The sequence below is a fragment of the Sceloporus undulatus genome, chromosome 1 (genome assembly GCF_019175285.1).
Source record: "Sceloporus undulatus isolate JIND9_A2432 ecotype Alabama chromosome 1, SceUnd_v1.1, whole genome shotgun sequence".
In the NCBI taxonomy this organism is placed as follows: Eukaryota; Metazoa; Chordata; class Lepidosauria; order Squamata; family Phrynosomatidae; genus Sceloporus; species Sceloporus undulatus.
In genome coordinates this window covers 354,254,907-354,278,588 of record NC_056522.1, presented here as the reverse complement: position 1 = coordinate 354,278,588, position 23,682 = coordinate 354,254,907, and the positions used below count along the sequence as shown (strand labels likewise).

At 41.4% G+C, this 23,682-nt stretch overlaps 1 protein-coding gene across 1 annotated transcript; it reads left to right on the top strand.

Annotated features, from left to right (window-relative positions):
• Positions 1 to 137: 137 nt before the first annotated feature.
• Positions 138 to 22,509, top strand: SERPINA10 (serpin family A member 10). Its single transcript, XM_042454811.1, has 5 exons — positions 138 to 289; positions 9,012 to 9,737; positions 20,378 to 20,651; positions 21,694 to 21,841; positions 22,298 to 22,509. The coding sequence occupies exons 2-5, from the start codon at positions 9,038 to 9,040 to the stop codon at positions 22,487 to 22,489; spliced, it is 1,314 nt and encodes a 437-aa protein (XP_042310745.1). The 5' UTR covers positions 138 to 289; positions 9,012 to 9,037; the 3' UTR covers positions 22,490 to 22,509.
• The last annotated feature ends 1,173 nt before the right edge of the window (positions 22,510 to 23,682 follow it).

Below are 23,682 nucleotides of genomic sequence, written 5' to 3'. Positions count from 1 at the left end.
ACATGCTTCCTTTACATTTCTTAAAAGACCTTTATATTTTATTACTCATCTAAGTACTTACTGGAACCCAGCTATTCCAGCATTTACCACTCCTCCAGAAAAAGAAAACACACTCTGGTATATCTCTGTTTGTCATTCTGTTAATTTACAACAGACCAAAGTATGGAGCTACACTTTGGAATAGCAAATATTTACCTCTCAAGATCCCACCCGCTGGGAAAAACATCTTTGTAACATGTTTTATTTTCCAAGCAGTGGATTCAGAAAAGTAAAAGAAGCTGTCCTCTTGGTAAGACATATATATTTAATTTCATTTTTAAAAGATACAATAGAAGGAAAATAAGTTAAAAGCAGTCCCTAGTTAATGTATTGATCTGTTTAAAATACTAAGATTTTTCTTTCTAATTTATTTTCAAATGTATCTTCTACTTTTAAATGCCTTAATATTTTCCAGGGGAAAAAATATTAGTAGCCCCAGGGACCTGTAACCTTCAGAAAAATCTCTCAATTTTTCTGCAAAAACTATCAGAAAAAAATATGTCAACATGCTTTTCCTGTTTAGAGCACTCTTTTTTCCCCCAAGGAATAGTAGTATATTCCAGATAGGAACATAAATCTTCAATTATTTTGAAGTCACATACAAGGATGAATAATTTCCATAGCTGTCCCCCATTACTACAGGATAAAACTGATGGTCAAGATCTACATGGAGAAACAGAGATTAAAGTTCCCCTTTGTCTTCTGCAATGTTTTTGTTCAAAAAACAAAGGGTTTCTGGAAACAGTGTTTTGTGTTTCTGTGTAAGCATGAAAAACTTTTTTTCACATCAAAACACCATTTTGCACACACTGCTACAGGTATTGATGTGCAGAACAATTTCTCAAAACTCTTTGGCATGGACAAATACCAAGCTGAAAATTCTTGCCTCTGTGTTACTTTTGCCAACAGGGCTTCCCATTTTTTTGGCCAGGAAAATGAATGAAAGTGAATATTCTTGGATTAACGTGGGTTTAATTAAACATGTTTTCCTTGCCTTAGATTCCTAAGTGGTGGATTGTGCAGCCCTTCAATATAAAATGCAGGTATTCTGTGGGTTGGTTTTTAGGCTGTTAATGGTTCTGGGCACAGAAATCTTTTTCTGCTTTTCATGTATGAGTGAAGCACTGGAGTCCTGGGTGGGTTCCAGATGAAAAGGGTATTGAAGAATATGTGACCTTCCACATGTGGGTGATCCATTAGTCACATTATCACCCCTCAGCATTATTCAAGTTGTCAATGTCTGATCAGAATTCATGTCCAACAGCATTTTGAGGGCCACTGGTCATTCAACCAAGAATTTAAAGCACAGACTAGCATTTTGCTTAGGTCTTGCATCTTCTAGGTTTGTTCAAAATGAAACTGAGTAGCTTTGGACATTTGTATTCATTTAGGAGCAGCTGTGATGCCACAGTGTACTAGTCTGTTGTGCAATGATAGCCAGTGGAATGAGTGATGTGCCATGGAATGATGTGCAATGGCCACTGATTCTCATAGGGGTGCTCACCTAAGCACATCTAGCCTCTAACTAGGAAGTGCCAGAGCACAACATGAGCTCCCAATACATATCAGAAATGTGTGTGGTATGCACCAGAAGTGCTTGATGTGCATCAAATGTACCCAGTGCACATCAAAAGTGACCAATGTGTAACAGACCACTCTTGCTGGTGTCCAGATGTAGATGCAATTCACTTGTAGGGATTAATTGCATTTCTACAATGTAAATAAATAAAATAAATAAACTTTATTCTTATATTCTGCCTTTCTGTTGTAGCAATTAAGGCGGCTTACGTGTCTAGAATATATTGGAATAATACATACTCTGAATAAATAAATTGACCCCCCCCCCTTTTTTTTTTTTAAACAGGATTAAATACAATACAGTTTAAAAAATCAACCTGTTAAAATGACAGCCATTTTCTAGTAGCGGCAGTGGTTACATAAAGTAGGGAGAATACAGAAATTAGATTGAACTATTCTGGGAAGGCCTGCCAGAAGAGATGCATCTTGACAGCTTTTTTGAAGTTGTCTAGGCTGGCTATATGAGGAATCTCCTCTGGCAAGGCATTCCATAGCCTGGGAGCAGCAGCGGAAAACATCCTCTGGGAAGTTGCCATTACTCTGGTTTTTGTAGCTATAGATTGGTAAAGTTATGAAATTTAGACTGTGATACAGGATCTGAGGGCATATCCACACTGCAAAATTAAAGTAGTTTGACACCACTTTAACTCCCATCATGCTATCCTACAGAATCCTGGGACTTATAGTTATTGAGGCACCAAAGCTCTGGCAGACTATGCTGAATACCTCAACAAGCTGCAAATCCCAAGATTACACAGGATGGAGCCATAACAACTGTTTTAATTTTGCAGTGTGTATACATCCTGAGCCATAATTTAAAAAAAAATTTCTAGAAAAATATTTGAGGCCCAATATCTTACAAGCAAAGAGTAGCAGAGGTTGATCATTATTGTGCTGGTGGAACATGAAGAAATGCATAAAAATATGCATGAAAACAAAGCAATTGACAGAAATTTCTGCAACAATATGAAAGCGCTACTAGATACATTAGCAAGAGATAGTGCTTTCCCGGAGTAACCAGGAATTATCTGAGGGAAACATTCACTGGTTCTGTCCTGGAGAAATAAAGAAGATACTTGCTTTATAGAAAAGGTTTTCCAGAGCTCTTTCCTGGCTGTGAGCTGTATCTAGAATCGCAGAGTTGGAAGATACCACAAGGGCCAGTCAGTCCAAATCCCTGCCATGCCAGAGCACACAAAGCATTTCCAACAGATGGCCATCCAGTCTCTTCTTGGAAATCTCCAAAGAAGGTGACTCCACTAAAGTCCAAGGCAGCACATTCCATTGTCAAATAGCTCTAACTATCAGGAAGTTCTTCCTAATGTTTAGGCGGAATCTTTTTTCTTTTAGCTTGAATCCATTGCTGCATGTCCTATTCTCTGGAGTAGCAGAAAACAAGCTTGCTCCATTGTCAATATGATGACAATATCAAATATATTTAAACATGAGTTTCATGTCGCCTTTTAACCTTCTCTTCACTTTAAACATACCCCTCTCCTTAAACCAATCATCAAAGGGCGTAGCTTCCAGCTTTTTCACCATTCTGGTCACCCTCCTCAGGACACATTCCAGCTTGTCAATATCCCTCTTGAATTGTGGTACCCAGAACTGGACACAATATTCCAGATGAGGTCTGACCAAAGCACAATAGAGTGGTATTATTACTTCACCCAATCTAAGCAGTAAACTCCTACTGATGCAGCCTAGGATCATATTGTCTCTTCTAGCTGTTGGCCAGCTAAAAAAAAAAAAGATCAACTCAGGCCAAAAACAGTGGGCTGCTTTCAACTAGTTGCTGGTTCCTCACAGACTCATAAAGTCATAGAGTTGGAAGAGACTACAAGGGCCATCCAAACCAATTTCTTGCCATGCAGGAATACACAGTCAGAGCACTCCTGACATATGGCCATCCAGCCTCTGTTTAAGAACCTTCAAAGAAGGAAACTCCATCAAACTCCAAGGCATATGTTGAACAGCTCTTACCATCAGGAAGTTCTTCCTAATGCTGAAGTGGAAACTCTTCCTGTAGTTCCTGTGGAGAGCAGGGCTGGATCCATGTAGGAGCTAGCACTAGTATCATTTTCCACATCTCCAGCTAAGCTCAGATGGCTAGCTTTGAGGGGCCTATTGTCAGACTAGGAAGTGTGGGTGGGGTGCTTATACTTTGGTGTCCACCTCCGAGGACACTTTGCTTACAATCCCTAGCTCTACTACAGCATTGCCACAGCAGGAGAGCAGCTAGCATAACTCTTGGGAATCTATCAATGCTTCATTCTGGAATGCCAGGCTAGCTACCAATTTAAAGCTAGTTTACATATGAAGTGACATGCAGACACAATGATCACAAAGAAGCTGTCCTTAAAAGAGCATCCTCTGATAGGTCACTATATCCCCAAAGCAGGATTGCTCCAGGGCATGGAGGGAAAAATAAATGGTGGCTCCTGGAGCCAGATGTTTCTTCAAGTGGAAATGGGACAGGAGTTAGCAGCAATATATGCGGGCTGATTCCAGGATATCAGCATCTACCTACTGATGATATGTGTTGATGCTTGGTCTGGTATTATTATTATTATTATTATTATTATTATTAACCTTTATTTATGAAGCGCTGTAAATTTACACAGCGCTGTACATGCAATCTTTTTAGTTAGACGGTTCCCTGCCCTCAGGCTTACAATCTAAAAAGACATGACACAGAAGGAGAAGGGAGTGGTGACGGGAAAGGGTAAGAGGTCCAGCAGTTCCTCTCAACTTCCGAGGCCTGGACCAAGGCAGATGGACTGAAGGGAGGGCTTGGCTTCAAAATGGAAGGTTAATCATTATCCAGGGAAAATACATACTCACAAGTAGGATAATACATATACAGTACATAGCAATACAGGAAATGGATCGATAAACAGTCAACAACAGAACATCAGATAGTGACAATTATGCGATGCCTGGGAAGGCTTCTCGGAACAGGATGGTTTTCAACTCCGTTTTGAAGCTGGTTAAAGAAGTGATGGCTCTTGCTTGTGGGGGAAGAAGGTTCCAGGAGTGAGGGGCAGCAAGTGAAAAGGGGCGAATCCAGGCTGGGGCAGAGGAAATCCTGGGCTGGGACAGGAACCCTTGACTACCAGAACGGAGGGCCCTGGTGGGAAGGTGAGGAGAAAGAAGGTCTGATAAGTAAGGAGGGGCCAGTCCATGGAGGGCTTTGAATGTCGACAGCAGGAGCTTATACTGAATGCGGAAAGGGAGAGGGAGCCAGTGAAGGGATGCCAACACAGGAGAGATGTGGTCAGAGCGGTGGGTGGAAGTGATAATGCGTGCAGCTGAATGCTGGACAGAGATTAAAGGACGGAGGTGAGAAAGAGGAAGCCCAGCCAGGAGGATGTTACAGTAATCAAGTTGTGAGATCACTAGGGCATGGACCAGGATCTTGGCAGTAGAGGCGGAGAGATATGGTCGGATTTTGGCAATATTGTACAAAAAGAATCTACAAGCCTTGGCTGTGGTCTGGATCTGAGGGATACACGACAAAGAAGAGTCAAAGATAAAGCCAAGACTGCGGGCTTGCTGGACTGGTTGAATGGAAATGTTGTCCACAGAGACAGAGAAGGAGTGTTGAAGGTTGGGCTTAGGAGGAAAGACAAGAAGCTCCGTCTTGGACATGTTGAGCTTCAAACATTAGAAGCATAATTGCACACACTTTTGCCCCCGATCTGGGCACAGGCAGGGGACATCTGTGGCTGAGTGAAAATGCATTTTATCACATGCCACACTGTCCTCAAGGCAGCCCTATGCCATTGCCCAGCACTAAGCCATCCCCAATCAGGGCTCAGCTGCATGATTTTGCTCCATGGGAAAGCTTCCGTCTTTCAAAATTCACGTGCCTGAGCCCTGATCGGGGATTGGGGGGTGACATGGGGTCATCTTGAGGACAGTGTGGCATGTGATAAAATGCATTTTCATTCAGCCACACGCGTCCCCTGCCAGTGCCCAGATCGGGGGCAAAATTATGTGCGATAAGGTCCACTGTCAACGCAGGGTCATTCCCCATGGCTAGGGATTGTATTGAACTAGTTTAGGATTGCCAGTCTTTCAAAACAGGAACAGTCAAAATTCATGTCAATCAGGAAGTGACTGTTAAGAAACTTGTGCTCTACATAAATATAAAATGAAAGTATTCATTTCAATTAACTTAACCATGGACCTCTCTGTAAAATTAATCTATTGTCAATATTTTCCAAATACAGTGAATAAACTTCTGTCCTTGTTACCTTGATAATCAGAATATGAGTACAGTTGACCCTCAGTATCGGTGGGATAGCCATGCATGGATTGGAGCATCCATGGATGGCCCCGCCCCATTATTTTTAATGACGGTGCATGCATTTGACCGCACCAATGTGATCATGTCTGTGCACAGCACACATCTAATGACAATAATGGGATGAGTTCCAGTGCTTTTTGCTGTGTGCTGGGGGGGGGGGCGGTGTTGGAATACAATCCCTGCGGATACAGAGGGCTGACTATATCTCCTGCACTTTTGAGAGACTCCTTCTAGGAAGGGAAGGGGGCAAACAGGACTTTCAATGATGTAACAAAATTAGGCTGCGTCGGACTTTTGACAATAGCTGCAAATGAGGGTAATGGAGGTGTTCATCCACCTCTGCTCTAGGCTTATTTCTTGCCCATGCTTACACTGGTGTGTTGTTCCTTGTATGAAATGAAGACTGTGCATACATGCCCATCTCAGTTCCTCAGATATTAGCAGCAGCTTTGCAGGGAGAAGTGTAGGGATTGTTACCATTAGAACTGAGATAATTTTGGATAGTCTACATCTGTTACAAGGTTCTTAAGGCCTAAATACTTTGAAGGCACCAAATCCCAGGGTCATGCCTACTTAGAACTTGGATGGAGGACAATCAAGGAATACCAGGTACTGTAGGCTATTATTTCAGAGGCAGGCAAGGGCAAACCACTTTGAGTATTCCTTGCCTATGGAATTCATGGGGTCATCATATGTTGACAGGTGACTTGAAGGCACACAGACATCACCACTCATCACATCAAGATACCAGTTTCTGGAACTTTCTTGAAATTTCAACACAACAACAGCCCAGTCCCTCACCAAACCTACACAAGTAGGTTTGAGACCACTAGAAGATAAACCAAATCTTAGTAGTGAACTTTCTTTGGGGATATTTTTGTCCTGAGTAAATTGAAAAATGCATCCTGTGTAGAACTGCTGCATGAAATGTTGCCTCAAGCTACAAAGTAAAGTTGAGAGGGTTCCCCTGAGGTGAAACATCTGAGAAGACTGCATACAGTCAAGGTTCTGGAATACATAGCCTTCTCTATTTAGATGGACTAAATTGTCTGAGACCTTTTTTTCTTTTAAAAAAAAAAAGCTTTAGAAAGAAAATATGACAGAAGTGAAGGGGAAAGGTCTCTACAATTATTTGTAGTGTAGAGAAAGCAGATGGAATGTTTAGAATGTTGTTTTTCTCCTTTTTCTGTAATAAAAGATGTGAGAGTCAACTCAGGAAATTCACTGGAAGCAGATTTGCAGAGGGGAAGGGGAATCCAGTCAGAAAATCAGTGTATTAGATTCTTCTATGGTCAGTTCATATTTGCTTTCTGTCACATGTATTCATTTCTGTTCAGTTCAGTTTCACATTGAAATGTATTTTATTTTCTATTTTAAAAAAAAGAAAAATAGGAGCTCCCTTTGAATTTATGGCACAATATACAATCAGTTCACCCACCTTGATAAGTTTCTTGGTGATGTGTGCTGTGACCTTCCCAGCAAGTATCTGTGTATTGTTGTTATTAACTGCCCTTTTGTTGATCTTGACTCACGGTGACCCCGTGGATAAGACTTCTCCAAGATCCTTTGTCCTCCACTGCTTTGCTCAGGTCCTGCAGTCTCAGGCCCATGGCCTCTCTGATTGAGTCCAACTATTTGGCATGTGGTCTTCCTCTACCTTTCCTAAACAATTTCTTTTCAAATGAGTCATGCCTTCTCATGATATGTGGAAATGTATTTCAGTATACAGTATACATATTTTTTAACTCCATGAAGGCAACACAGAGCTCCTCCAGACTGGCTAAAAGGCTCAGGATTTCATAGAATTAAAGAGTTGAAAGAGACCCCAAGGGCCATCCAGTCCAACCACCTGCCATGCAGTAATGCAAAATCAAAGTACTCCTGACAGATAACCATCCAGTCTCTGTTGAAAAGTCTCCAAAGAAGGAGACTCCCCCACACTCCAATTTGGTGGGAGCTGCATGTGTACTTACACAGTTTGTTTTTTTTCAAATATCCATGTACAAGTAATATACTGTATATAACCCTATTCTACATCCTCTTGCTTCCCACTTTCATCAGACACCTAATTCAGAAAGGCTCTTAGCTCTATTCAGGTGTACCAAATTCCTGAATTCTTGCTCCCATGGAGCACCTCCATCTGAATAGGACCTCTTCTCTTCATAAATATTTCTTTCCATCTGAGGAAAACAACAATAGAGAACTAGGGAGCTACGCATTCCCTTGTTTAGTTTTTTGTGGTTTTTTGGGCTATGTGGCCATTTTCTAGAAGAGTTTATTCCTGACATTTCTCCTGCATCTGTGGCTGGCATCTTCAGAGAATTCTCTGAAGATGCTGGCCAGATGCAGGCAAAACTTCAGGAATAAACTCTTCTAGAACATGGCCACATAACACAAAAAACTAGGGATGCCAGCCATGAAAGCCTTTGACTTCACATTCCCTTGTTTGTTTGTTTGTTTAAAAAGTGAGTTTGACTAACACCTGAAGACAGCTGACAGCTTTTTAAAACCAAGTTCTTCTCTATCCCCTCTCTTTCCTCAGAAGGAGAAAACACTTACCTTTCATTCCACAAGTATTTTGGCACACTTCAACAACACCTTACTTCATATTCCAAAGCCCAAATGTAGAATGTTCCATTACAAAGTGTTTTCTAATCAAACTGGAAGCATTATCCCTATTTCTGTATAATTCCAACATTTATTTCTGATCCTTGATGTGAAGGCTATAAAAGTCTTTCCTGTTTGAATATGCACCAGGAGGTTTTATACTCACAGGTTTTCATTTTAAATATAAAGTTTACCTTTTAAATATAAAATAATTTGGACAATTTAGCATTGTCTTCAATCAGCACAAGGCCAAGCATTTAAATGCAGGATTTACTAGCTTTAGGCATGTCTCTCATATTAATTTATCTCAGTAGATTGCTAGAAGGATTACACAAGACTTAGAAAAATATAACTAACTTGTATCAGACATCTGGTAGGTCTCCAAATTACCTGTTTCCAGGTCTAGCTTTTTATTTTATTTTAGATTATTACAAGAAAATTGCTTTTCTCTATCTATTCACATTTTATTTTCCAGAAAGAAGCTCACTGCAGGACTGAAACATGAAAGCTGGATTTCTACTTGTCATATTTGAACTGTGTGCCAATATGTGTTTATCAAATGAAACAGCTGGAATCCCAGTGGCGGAGACACAGGAAAATTTCAAACCAAGCCTTTTGCTTTCAAATCACACTGATGAACAATATCCACACAATACAGTGCCAAATCTGTCCAGAGAAAAGTCTAAACTAGCATTCTCCATGAGCAGCTTCACTGAAATGAACACCAACTTTGGATTCAATCTCTACAGGAAAATAGCAATGAAGCATGACAACAATGTCTTTTTCTCACCATTGTCACTAACCTTTGTTTTGTCAATCTTTTTGTTGGCTTCCAATGGGGAAACGCACAACCAAATAGTTCACTCTTTGAACCTCCATCTTCTGAAAGGAAAAGAGAACCAGCTCCCAGCATTTTGCCAACAACTAAGGGACAACATCACCAAAAATCAAGAGTTCAGCCTTTTGCAGAATAGCTTCTCTTTCATCCAGAAGGACTTCCAAATCAAGGATGCCTTTCACAATTTGTCCAAACAATACTTTGATATGGAATTTCTGATGGTGGATTTCCACAACTCTACTCTTGCCAAAAACATTGTCAATGAGCACATCAAACAAAAGACGAGAGGGAGAATACCCGCAATGTTTGATGCATTTGATCAGCAAGCTAAAATCATTCTGGTGAATTACTTTCTCTTTAGAGGTAATTTCTTATTTTGTCATAGATTCTCATTGTTGCTTTAAGATCAGAGGGGAGAGTTCTGGGAAACATCTGATTTAACAGGAGAGTTATTCTGAAACTGGAATGAAGAGTTGTGAGCAAGATATTCCTTCCCAAATTTCACAAAGAGGACTACTGCTCTGAATTTTATACTTTTCTTAAAGTGAAAGACAAGATGGTTGCCATAAGGATCAAAGATGCCCAGGTATTGCCAATCCCAAGGCCAGGATAATTCCAAACAAATTTCTTTGAAGTCAGCATTGCAACTCTAAATGTAGAGCATGGATAAGTTATTTTTTTGGATGATAACTCCCAAAATCCCCCACCCAGTATGGCCAATTTCCAGGCTGGGTGGGGCATTCTAGAGGTTACAGTCCTAAAAGTAATGTTTCCCAGCTCTGCTTAAATATCTACAAAAAATATCTAACCAAATCGAAATATATAAATAAACGGAGTTCTATCCAGTGCTGATGACACGTCGGGGCAGTGCATCCATTACATAAAGATAGCAGCATCCGTGTGAACAGGAGGCCGCCATCAGGAAGCCGCCCGCACATACTAGGGTTAGGTACCGTGTGTTTGGTACACGGTCCCTAACCCTAGAATCACCGATAGCACAGCGCTTTGGGACCATCTGTCCCGTGCCTCTCTAACCCTATTATTACTGCTATTTCTGAGGGATTATTCAGATGTTGATGTTTTTTAAGAGCCCTGGGTGGCACAGTCATTAAATGCCTGTACTTCAGTCACTCACTCACAAACCACAAGGTTGTGAGTGCAATACCAGCCAGGGGCTCAGGGTTGGCTCAGCCTTGCATCTTTCCAAGGTCGCTAAAATAAGTACCCAGCTTATTGGGCGCAATTAGCTTACAGTTGTAAACTGCTTAGGGAGTGCTGAAATGCACTGATAAGTGGTATAGAAATGTACTTGCTATTGCTATATTAGCACGGCTATCCAAGTAATCCCAGTCATGCATTTCTTTTTTAAAAAATCATAGAATCATAGAATTGTAGAGTTGGGAGAGACCACAAGGGCCATCCAGTCCAACCCCCTGCCATGCAAGAACTCTTAATCAAAGCATCCCTGACAGATGGCCATCCAGCCTCTGCTTAAAGACCTCCAAAGAAGGAGACTCCACCACACTCTGAGGGAGTGTGTTTTACTGTTGAACAGTCCTTACTGTCAAGGAAGTCCCTCCTAAGGTTGAGGTGGAATCTCTTTTCCTGTAGCTTGCATCCATTGTTCCGGGTCCTGTTCTCTGGAGCAGCAGAAATCAAGCTTGCTCCCTCCTCAATATGACATCCCTTCAAGTATTTAAACAGGGCTATCATATCACCTCTTAACCTTCTTTTCTCCAGGCTAAACATCTCCAGCTCCCTAAGTCTCTCCTCATCGGACATGGTTTCCAGACATTACACAACATCATAACAGTACACCACATAACACAAATACAAACATACAATACGACTAAAGACAAGCCATCCAAATCTAGAACAATTTTTTAGTAATCCTCTTTTATTTCAATTGAGTTCTAAACTCTTGTCTTTACTTAGTTCTACTTTTGTCTTTTTAATTAACATATTTCAAACATCTTGGACTGGAAATTAATCTTTCAGCCTTTTAATTAATTCTATTTTTTATACATAAATACTCATTCCTATTTTGTTGGTCACACTATTTTTTTTAAGGGAACTGTATCTATGTGCATCTCCGTGAGTTCTGTTGCTCACACATGTCAGCACTCAAATAAAGATCAAGTTGATGATGCAGCTGTATTTGAAACTCATTCTAGACATGCAGAGCTTTGTCCCAATTTATCCCAGGTCTATTTGCATCTATTACTCACAGACCTGGCAATATGAATGTTTGAGGAAAACTCAGGGGGAAAAAACTCCTATCTCATTGACAGCAAGAAAATTCAAAGAATAAACCTAACCCTCAAGATTCAAACATCTTTGATATCCTGTTGTTGTTGCTGTCGTCATCACCATCCCATCTTCTCCCCAGTTCAGGACTCAAAGCAGCTTCCAATAGCTAAAACATAAAAAATCAAAATCATATGCAAAAAATAATAAAAAATAGTATAATATAATATTTTTCCTTTTTTAATTTTTTATTACACAGTACATAATACAAATTGTACAATCCATATTTCATAATATACTTTTCTGCCCTCTCCCCCCCTCCCAAAAGACGGCATTGAGGGAAATACATTCCAATCAAGTTAACAATCATTTTCGGAGATGTGGAAAATATCATTAATTATATTTTTTACTTCTTCATATCCCATTTTATCTTCTATATGTTCTTAATCACAGTTTCCCATTTATCTTTCCATGATTCTTTATTGCTTTCCCCAATATATTTAAATCTTCTTTCCCCAATAATATAATATAATATAATATGGCAAAGGCAAAAAAGTAATTAAACTATCAAAATATTAAATTAAATTAAATTAAAGTTAAAACCATTTAAAATATAATCCATTTTAAAAAATATCACACAAAAACAAAGCCCATTCCCCCCCCCCCCCCCCAAAAAAAAATCAGTCCCTAAAGGCGCGCCAGAATAAAAAACTTAGCTGCAGAAATATAGGAAAGAGGGTGCTTAAAATACATTAAAATATATGAAACTGCAATCTGTTCTTACATTCTAACTACGTTCAGTGTATGCATCGTGGGTGAAGTAGACTTGCACATACTGGCTCTGCTCCTGGCCTCCATGCACATAGAGAGAGGTGAGAAAAAGTGCACTATTAAAGCTTAGTCCACAGTGGCTAATGAAAGCAGAGAAGTTGTCAGGGGTTCCAACTGTTCAATGAATGTGAAGTGAGAAATGGGCTTCGACTAAGGAGTTTAGTGCACAGCTAAAAAAAAGTGACTTACCTAGAATTCAATTCTAATTCGGGGTGTATTCTGATTTTATCATCTGGATCTGGCCACTGACACCACCAGCCAGGTGAATCCCGGGTAATTTCCAAATAGGATCCAGGCTCAGCCAGCCTTTTTTCAGAACTGGGAAGCTCCCTGCTTTGCAAATCGGCTGGCTGAGCTCATATCCTACCCAGAACTTATCTGGGATTCACCAAGCTGGTGATGTTGGCAGCAAAATCCAGGTGATAAAATCAGGTTACATCCCAAATTAGAATTGAATTCGGCAGTGGTAAGTGTTAGAACAATGGATTTGAAAAGAGACTAATCAGACAAGGTACTATAAAATGCTTTTATCTAAATACTTAAAAGGATAACTAACAATATATGTAACAGAATCACACAAAACCCATATATACAAAAGATACTAAATAAAGCATAATAGTAATGGTAGACATAATAACAAATAGCAAATAATATAAACTGCATAATATAAGCAAATAACACAAATAGAATGTAACATAAAAGAAAGCTGAGAATAGAGTGAGCAAAAAGGGAGAGAGAGAGCTCACTACAAGGCTAGCCTTATTATGGGTCAAAACCTGATTAGAGCTATGCACACACAGGTGAAAGTCATCTGCACTCAGGAACTCTGCTTTAACCTTATAGTGGTTACCAGCCCTATAATGACTCAAGTGTAGAGCTTGTTACTGTTCCAACAGTAAGTTGCTTTTTTAAAAATAGTTGTGCTCTAAACTCTTAAGAGTGTAGCAGGAACAGTCCAAGACAGTTGCATACCTGAGGCAAAGAATCTAATCCAGAAGAAAATTGGTATGGTGACACAAGGGTCAATAATACTGCCCTTGAGAATAGCTTAGAGCAGGGAAAGGGCAGGCATGCTCCAGATGTCAGAGTGTGATTTTTGATTTTTTCCAAATTCTTAGCAGCCTGCAGCATTATTTCCGCTGGTCACATTTTGCGTAACCAAAACCCCCTTCCAGTCCCTAGAAAAACACCTCTCTCTTCTCCTCCTCCTCCTCCTTCTCCGCTATTTCAGAAAAGAGTCCTCAGGGGAGAACCCTGGGATCAATTGTCAGCTGCAAAGGTGTGGTTTTTGGGGAAAAAACTTTTGCAAAAAGTTGGTGGGGGGCTAAGCAGGCTGGCAGATGGTAGGGTGTAATGGCCATCGGTAGTTTCTAGCCACAGTTTAGGATGGGTGGGACAAACTGTATATCATGTATAGCTTTGCCCTCCAACAAAGGAGAATGGGCATAGGGATCAAGAAGAATGGATAGAATCATAGAGTTGGAAGAGACCACAAGGGCCATCCAGTCCAACCCCCTGCCATGCAGGAACTAATCAAAGCATCCCCAACAGATGGCCATCCAGCCTGTGTTTAAAGACTTCCAAGGAGGGAGACTCCACTACACTCTGAGGGAGAGTGTTCCAATGTCAAACAACCCTTACTGTCAGGAAGTTCCTCCTAATGTTGAGGTGGAATCTCTTTTCCTGGAGCTTGAATCCACTGTTCTGGGTCCTAGTCTCTGGAGCAGCAGAAAACAAGCTTGCTCTCTCCTCAATATGACATCCCTTCACATATTCAAACAGGGCTATCATATCACCTCTTAACCTTCTCTTCCCCCTTAATTCTCCTCCCCCCTTTCCCACAAGTTCCTATATATGAGATGTCCTTGTCTAATGTTGTTGTGGTTAACTGCCTCACATTGGTCTCAGCTCGTGGTAAGCCCATGGATTAGACACCTCCAAGCCCCCTACCCTCAACTGCTCTGCTCAGTTCCTGTAGGCTTGGGGCCATGGTCTCCTTGATTGAGTCAATCCATCTGGAGTGTGGTCTTCCCTCCTTTCTACTGCCCTCTACCTTCCCTAGCTATTATTATCTTTTTAGTGAGTCACCTCTTCTAATGATGCGGCCAAAGTATGAGAGCCTCAGATTCATAATTTGGCTTCCAAGGAGAATTCGGGCTTGATTTGTTCTAGGACCCATTTGTTTGTATTTTGGCCATCCATGGTATCCTTAACACTCTTCACCAGCACCACATCTTCTCCAGCACCTTGCCTAATGCCCAATCCTAATTGCCTAATGCCACATCCAGCCCTTAGGGGCAGGCACATGATAACTTTCCCTCTAGTTTTTAGGGTAGGAGCTGACTATGTCAAATACACCCTGACTGACCTTTTACAGCCTCTATATCTTGACTTAATTTCACATAACAATCAAGATCTAAGCTCCCTCCCTGCCATAGTTTCTATCTACCCATTTAATAATCAAAAGGGGGGGCTGAAACGAAGATTTCCACCGCTAGGTGTTGCTTGCCAGGAATATTTTAAAAGGGCTCCATGGCAACCAAAAAAGACATTGCAATTAAATATCCCCCTAATTTCACTTCTGTATTTTTAGCTCCCGTTCTGATTTCTCAGTCCTTCACTAATTGCTGAGTTGCAATAAAGTGTGCTGGGGCGGCAAGAGGAAGGACAAGTGTTGCTGCTATCTTCAGCACAGTGAGGCTGATTAAAATCCCATTGGCTTCAGTGCGATTGAAGTGGCCTCAAAATGTGCAGGATGTCCCCCTTTTGCAATTAAACTACTAGTCTGGAAGAGACAAGGTGACTGATTTTAAAATAGTGCCATATAGAATGAGAGTCTAGATTACTCAGTGTAGCATCAGAGTTCCACAGGCTGAACTTTGCTATGTTTCTTGTTCACCATCCCCAGGGCTCACGGTTGTGTTATGAAGCATCTTTGAACAGCCATTTGTGGCTGGTGGAAAGTAGGGTAGAAGGAAATGTCCTGTCCTTGGAGGCCAGCCAGAGGCAAAATATCAAACAAAGGCCTGTTACAGACTGCCAAAATAAAGCTGCTTCGGGTCTCTTTGGAGGTACGCTGTTTAAATGATGCATGCATCCTAAGAATCCGGAAGCTGCACCAAAGCTGCACTCTGGTGCTTAGGAATGGAGTGTGGCTTTGGTGCAGCTTCCGGATTCTTAGGGTGCATGCATCATTTAAATAGCATACCTCCAAAGAGACCCAAAGCAGCTTTATTTTGGCAGTCTGTAACAGGCCAAAGTCTGTCAGAGTTGAGACAGAAGCAGCCGCAGTCATGTACTGGTGCTTACCAGCCAGACATATACAGTTCTCAGAGTCTAGGCAGTCCAGGTCATTAGGGTATAGCAATAAATCCATGGTGTCAATCCAGGGAAGTGTCCAGTAGCATGGTCAGCTTATGATGCAGAGTCCAAGGTACTTTGAAAGCATCTTTGGACCCAGGAATCAGACAAAGGTATGGTAGATTGGTAGATTATAGATTGTCAGCAATGACCTCCCACAGGAGTCCTGGAATATTTATGGCTGGGTCAGCAGACTTATTGTAAAATTCCACATAGGTGGAACTCCTTTCTATTTTCCCCCACAAACACTCCTTTTTGTTACTGTAGGCTATCCCCCACCACCACCAAACCCCACCACCACAAATTTACTGATCAGAGGAGAGCAAGGAATTGGCAGAGTAGTATCCAGCTATCTTTCTATAGCTGAACACATAGCAATGAGACATCCTCAAGGACCCTATGCCTACATAAACTACATAACAGGATGGCACCAATGGGATAGTTGTGTTATGCATGCACAAGGCCAACTACATGTCATCCTCAGTTCTCAGGTTGTTTTTAAAGATGTCTTCTTTGTCTAGCTCCAGATATGGCTGGCCCAGACATTAAGGAAAGCGAAGCAGCAGTTTCAAGGAGCAAATCCAGGGTGAGGGGGGTAAGCTGTTGGTTCAGAGCATAGCAGACAGTTGATGGGTGGATGAGCCTGGTTATCCCTCCTAAGCCTGCTGCCTTCACATGGTGTATCCAGTAAGATTCAATAACCAGAGTGGCTAGCTTCTGTAATAAAATGGGAGTGATACCCATACCCTTCAACTTTTTAAAATTGAAAACCGTGACATGTGTTGACAACCTAGGAGAGACTGCAGCAGTTTGCTTTTGCCTAAGCTTCCTGGAAAGGGCAAGATTCCACCCCTTTCTCTCCTTCCCTCTATTGAGTTAAGTGACTACCAACTACTTTTACAATTTGAGCTCAGTTTGGTTTGCATCAAAGGAAGCAAGCTGAAACAAAGGGAGAAAGGAGGAGGAGGACAGAGAAACTGGGACATTTGAAAAGCAGCAGAAAAGGTGGAATGGCAGAAGATTAATCAGGACCTGATAAATCAGAACAGTTGGAGAGTATGTGAATATGATGATAGTGGTGAAAATGATGATGATGACGACGACGATGATGATGGCTGAGTGCCTGGCAGAAAATTGCTCAAAATGGCAATTTGCATCCCTGGATGCTTCTGGGTATGCCTGACTGGCCAATTTGGAGACAAATGGTAGGGAAGAAAATGGCAGAGGTGGGTGCAGCCCTCAAAGTTCTCAGGAGAAGCTGATGCAGGTTCCTCCATAGTGCCCACCTCTGCTGTAGACTTTTGAAAATGAAGCTGCAGCAGGTGATAGGCTGGTTTTTAGTTTCACCCAGAAACTGTTAGGGATACTGGAAGTTTCGTTGCGTACCGTTTTGTGTCCTTTAAGCTGACATAATAAATGTATTACATTTATGTGGATCCTGGGACTGTGTGTGTGTGTGTGTGTGTGTGTGTGAGAGAGAGAGAGAGAGACTGTCCAAACGTGATCATCTGCTGCTTCATTTCCGTGGGTAGGCTGCAAAATGTGCCTGAGTGTGAAATGATCACTGCCATTTTGACTGTGCTTTTCAAGCATATGGGGCTGCTGTCTACACAGACCTGACAAATCATGGGACGTGGGTTTTTCACTCTGCTTAGGGAGAGTTCACACAGTTTGATCTTGCACCCATGAGATGTGGGTATGAGCCAGCCTGTCAGTTTGTATCTGTATGCCTAAATGTACACAGATTGGAGCCAGGAAAAATCCTCCTGTGGATAATAGCCGGGAGGCTTTCCTTCAGTGGAAGCCTTTTGACTTGATTTTCCCCTCCCCTGAAGTTCCTTTGCTCACATTGTTTTGGTGGTCAAGAGACCCTCTGGAACAATAGGAGATGCCATTGGGATCTGTAGAGCAAAGGGAAAGGGGCAAAATTCCACTCACCAGCCTCTGCCAAGGGGGACAGTCTTAGAAGTCTGTTTGGAGTCACTTTCTCCAACAGAATAAAAACTCTGGATCCAAACTGGAGGATCACTGCTCTGCAAACTGCTTGCAGAAATAAAGCAGTTTGACAAGTTAACTGTCATGACTCTAACCTATATAATCCTGGGATTTGTAGTTTAGTGAGGCACCATAGTTGACAGACCAGGCTGACTACCTTACCAAACTATAAACCCCAAGGTTCCATAAGATAGAGCCATGGCAGGTAAAGTGGTGTCAATCTACTTTATTTCTACAGTGTGAAGAGCTGCAGAACTCAGGGCAACTCTTGAACTGCTTACTTGATTGGTGGGACTCAAATAATCACTTCTTTTCAAATAGGAATCCAAGTGAACAGCAGGCTGAGGGCGAGGAAACTCACATGCAGCTTCTGTTAGTCCATCCAACTAGATCAGGGCCAGAAAACAGCACAGTCTTTCCATGTTATATATTTATTTGCACTATTTGCATGCTGACCTGTAAGACTTTGTTCTCTGGATGACCTCCAAAAATGCAGATTAAAAAAATTAAATACAAAACAGAACATAAAATCATACCACACATAAAGCCATACCATAACAAGCAATATGAAATACAATAGAACAAAGCTCACTGAATCCCAGATTTAACACTATGGAGTTTATCAAACGGGACGGGAGGCTCTCAATTTCTAAAGAGAAGATAGCGAGTTCAACTTGAAAATTTACGCAATTACGTGATTACTTATCACACCTTAAATTCGCTGTAATGGCCTCCCCGAATGCAACCCAGATTCTGTGCAAAGTAAGCCATCATATTGGTGGGTTCTTAATTGTGAATTGGCACCCTTGCGCATGCTCAGTGAGACTCCAGATGACTGGAGCATAGCATATTTAGGCAAGTGAGAGAGAGGAACCAAGGAACCCCACAATTTACAAAAGAGGTTGGAGGGGGCGGTGGGAAGAATGGTTGAAAGAACATGCACTATTCACGTTAAAATGAGCATATATTCACTCTTGTCAAGTTAAAACGTGAATATAATGGTTATCCAATAGCTCGGGGCCCATGCCTCTTAATTAGCAGGCAGCAGCCCCCCCCCCCCAGCAATTCTGAAGGAGAAGTGGAAGCAAAATTGAAGTGGAATTGCAGCATACCTTCATGGGAACCCCCCCTTCCAGATTTTGGGGGGGGGGGGAACCAGGATGAAAGGAGACATGTACATCACACCAAACAACAGTGCACTGAGTGCGAAGTTGCCTAGGAACAGGGTTTGTGACTTCGCTAGCTCACCAAATTTACTTAACTGTGGATTGACGCGTGATTGTGTTTGGAGTGCATTTGGACTGCCAGCGATCACATGTGGTAACCTTTCACGCAATAATATGAATACGCATAATTCCATTCAGGATGACACTGGATTATACTTCCAATTTCAGTCGTGTGATATCGTCCAAGGTTTGAAAGCTGTGAGGCCCAGTCTACATGAGTTACTAAGGAGGCCTGGATGAACCAAAAAGTTTTCCCTTTTGTGTTGAAATGAACCCTATAGATGTGGCAACAAAGTGTGGTGACTAGAACTGCTCTATAATGGGTGCCACTACTGAAAAAGTCCTTTGCTTCAATCCATTGAGTGGAAATCACTGGTGGCTTCTATGTCAGCAAAACCAGTCCAGATATTAATCTGATCTTCAAAGAAGCTATGCAATGTAGTGCCTTTTATGTATGGGCTAAAAAAAGAGAGAGAATGGATTCACTGCCACACTGACATGGAAGTCACTAGCCCCCAGTGGTGAGACAGGCGTGTAGCTATGGAAGGGCAAAATGAGGAGATTGCTCCCACAAATGTGAATTCTGCTCCCAAATTAATTTTTCCTTTAGCCCCCAAATGTTTAGGATTTGCAGTAAATTAAAACTTTAGTTGAGCATTCAGAAATACAGTTTAAGAATCCAAAGGAAAGGGGCAGGCAGAGGACCAAAGGAATGCAAATACAGCCAGCCCTCCATATCCATGAAGTTTTTAACCATCCATGGCTTGAAAATATGTTTTTAGAAAACCCATAAACCCCAATAAGCAAACCTTGATTTTGGCATTTTATATAAGGGACACCATTTTATTATGCCATTGTATTTCATGGGACTTGAGCATCTATGGATTTTGGTTTCCATGCAGGGATCCTGAAACCCAACCCCAGCGGATATCAAAGTCCCACCATACAGCAAATTGAAGAGGTCTAGGTGTGAACCATTTTCAGTATTTCATTTTCTGTAATGCTAGAATTTTGGGGACTGCAGAAAAATGTCCTTGAAGGGCAGAATGCTTATGTAAGGGACAATGTTCTCATTTTGCTTCCTCCCCTGTACCCATGGAGAAGCACTCAGAATAAGGTCTCTGAGGATGATCTTAAGGTTCAGGTAAGTTCATTTAATGATGTAAGTATGAGTTAGCCACAGTTACACTCTTTTAAGTCCCATTAATTTCAACAGGAGAGTTCAGTCCATGTTAAATTTGCAATAGATGGGACTTTATTCAGATGTTCCCTCGCATTTCTTAAAAAAAGCATGGATAATTTCCCTATTATAAAATAAAAGGTTATATTTCTCTATTTTCTCAGGGAACTGGCTACAGCCATTTTCTACCAGGTTCACAGAAGTAGAAACCTTCTATATAGATAACTACAGGAGTGTCCAGGTGCCAATGATGTTCAAGACAGAGCGGGTTGCCTCCACATTTGATAAGAACTTACAGTGTGTTGTACTAAAGCTTCCCTATAAAGGGAGTGCGCACATGCTGATTGTCATGCCAGAGGAGGAAGCTGATTTTATGGACCTTGAAGACCATTTAACAATTGAACTTGTGGAGTCTTGGTTGAAAGCCATGGAGATCAGGTACAAGTCGTGGCAGGAATGGCATGCTTTTCTTTGCTAGGTTCCAGATACAGAATATGTTGGTGCAAATTGGAATAGTGCTCAAAATGGAATGATAGGTCTAGTGTGTGAAAGAAGGACAGAAGGACAGTAAAACAAGGAGAGAAATGGGTGTGGGTAGGAATGGGTCACTGAGGTTCATCCTTTCCCTTTGATCTCTTGCAAAGGCAAGTTTTTTTGTATTCAGTACTTCTGAAAATGGACACATGTTGGCAAGGTTCAGTGGTGCAATTGGTGCAAATGCTCTGGGTTCCTTGAGCTCCTTTCTCTTAATTATTAACATTTTGTGTGCTGATTGAACAACTGAACAAAAATTCCTGGGATCCTTTATCAGTGTTGCTGGTCTAAAATGGGTTCACACAGAAAGATTTGTACTATTGTACTATTTTAATTCTTATCATCATTTCTACAACAGCTCACTCACAAAGGGAACCCTATTTGAGGAAACACTCCAAGACCCCAACCACTTTAATCTTGTTTTGGATACTGGTATACAAAACACCTCTCCTCAAGAATAGTTGGGGAAAATCAAATAAGCCACAATTCAGGAAACCCACAACTACAGCATGCCTAATGCATGGCTATCCAGTTTCTGCTTAAAACCCTCTAATGAAAGAGATTCCATTACCTTCTGAGGAAGTCTGTTCCACTGCTGAACAGTTTACTTGGACCACCAGAGAGCTCTTCCTAATGTTTACTCAGAATCCTCTTTTGTTCTGTCATCTGTGTGATAACCTAAGACTTTTTTTTGCATTGTCTCTTCCACCAGGCTAAATAAACCTACCATTTCTTCATAGAACTTGGTCTCAGTACCATTCATCTTTGTCTTGGTGGGCAGTTCCACAAGATGGAAAGCACATTGGTGCATCCCATTGGCAATAATCAAATTTCAATTGGTGACTGTTCATTTGTGGATATTCTCTACAATCTCTAGTCAGTCAATATTCACAGTGGTCAGGTTTTATGCACATCTGCCATTCATTTCAATTTTTTTTTACTACAGGAAAATGGACATCTACTTTCCAAAGTTCAAATTAGATCAATCATACCATATAGAAGAGTTGCTTCAAGATATGGGAATTAAAGACCTTTTTTCTTACAAAGCAGACCTGAGCCACCTCACAGATCAGAGATACGTGAAAATATCACAGGTAAGTATTTCCTCTCACTGCATGCTGCTGGCTTTTTTGCTATAGACTCTCTAGACTGTCGACATGGTTCTCCCCTCCCCTATCAAACCATAGTCTCTGTCAGGCTACACAGGTCAAACAAATGGCTCCATAGGTCAAACAAATGCTCTGAAGAACTATAATTGATGCTTAATGTATAATACTTAATGACAACACCAGGGATCACCCCTAGATCTCAGGTTTTGAAATCTCAGGCCCCAAGATGTTCCTCACTTGGGAACCACAAGTGTATCATGAGTACATTCTCTTGTGAAGAAAATGGCGCAGTCAATGTTTGTAGATGTGACACTGGAGGAATGGGACTACGGTTCCCATGTTTATCTTGAATCGGTTAAATGGTGATCAGTAGCAGCAAAGAACCAAAATGTTCACAAGATATATAGTCACCATGTTCTCTTGTATTCTCAACCTTCATAGGTTCTCCAAAGAGCTGTTATTGAAGTGGATGAAAAAGGAACCGAAGCCGCAGCAATCAGTGGCTCAGAAATTATAGCATATTCCTTGCCTTCTACAGTACGGGTGAATCGGCCATTCCTTTTCATGATTTATGAAGAGACATCAAATGCCTTGCTGTTTATGGGCAGAGTTATCAACCCAACTGAGTTGTGAATAAAAGCCAAACATTTTCATGTGGTGTTTCCTATTTCTGTAATCTTCAGAGTCAAACTATGTGTTACCCTGAGAAGGTATTTTTAAAATGGGTTTAGTAATGGCCACATAGTCTGTCCCTCTCCCCTCCCTAAAAAGCAAAAGACTCTGATCCTAGTTGGAGCCATAGCTTGTGAGAAAAGAGGTCACCTCGTTCCTTTGGAACACCATTTTCCTGCTGAAGATCTCCCACCCACCTACAAGCTGCTCTTTGACTCTGGAGGTCTCAGTCTTCTCAGAAAAGGCAAAGGGTGCTCAACCTGAGGATAATGGAGCAGAGGACAGAATAGGGGAATTTCAGCACAGAATAAGTAAAGAGATAGTAGAGGAATACCTTATTAATCTAAATGAATTTAAGTCTCCGGGACCAGATGAACTCCATCCAAGGGTATTAAAAGAACTGGCAAATGTAATATCGGAGCCATTGGCAATAATCTTTGAAAACTCCTGCAAAACAGGAGAGATCCCAGCAGACTGGCGGAGGGCAAACGTTGTCCCCATCTTCAAAAAGGGGAAAAAAGAGGATCCCAACAATTATCGTCCAGTTAGTCTGACATCAGTACAGTGCTACCTCGGGTTACGAAATTAATTCGTTCCGCGGCTCAGTTCGTAACCCGATACATTTCGCAACCCGAAAAGCCGCTGGAAAGCCGCTAGCCGCGCTTTGCGTTTGAATTTCGCGCCGAAATAAATTTCGTAACCCGAAAAAAACATCGTATCCCGGAACAGTTTTTTCCAATCTAACTTTTTCGTATCCCGGAAATTTCGTAACGCGATCAATTCGTATCCCGGGGTACCACTGTACTAGGAAAGATTCTGGAGCACATCATTAAACAGAGAGTCTGTGAACATCTAGAAGGCAATGCCATAATCACAAAAAGTCAGCATGGGTTTCAGAGAAACAAGTCATGCCAGACAAACCTAATCTCTTTCTTTGATAAAATTACCAGCTTGGTAGACGAAGGGAATGCTGTGGATATAGTATATCTTGATTTCAGTAAGGCCTTTGACAAAGTTCCCCATGACATTCTTGCAAACAAGCTTGTAAAATGTGGGCTAGACAAAGGAACTGTTAAATGGATCTGTAATTGGTTGACCGGCCGAACCCAAAGGGTGCTCAACAATGGCTCCTTTTCATCCTGGAGAGAAGTGAC

Coding starts and splice junctions, on each gene's coding strand:
- SERPINA10 (XM_042454811.1), top strand. CDS start 9,038: ATGAAAGCTGGATTTCTACTTGTCATATTTGAACTGTGTGCCAATATG. Junction 20,652..21,693: donor TTGAAAGCCATGGAGATCAG/GTACAAGTCGTG, acceptor TTTTTACTACAG/GAAAATGGACATCTACTTTC. Junction 21,842..22,297: donor GATACGTGAAAATATCACAG/GTAAGTATTTCC, acceptor CAACCTTCATAG/GTTCTCCAAAGAGCTGTTAT.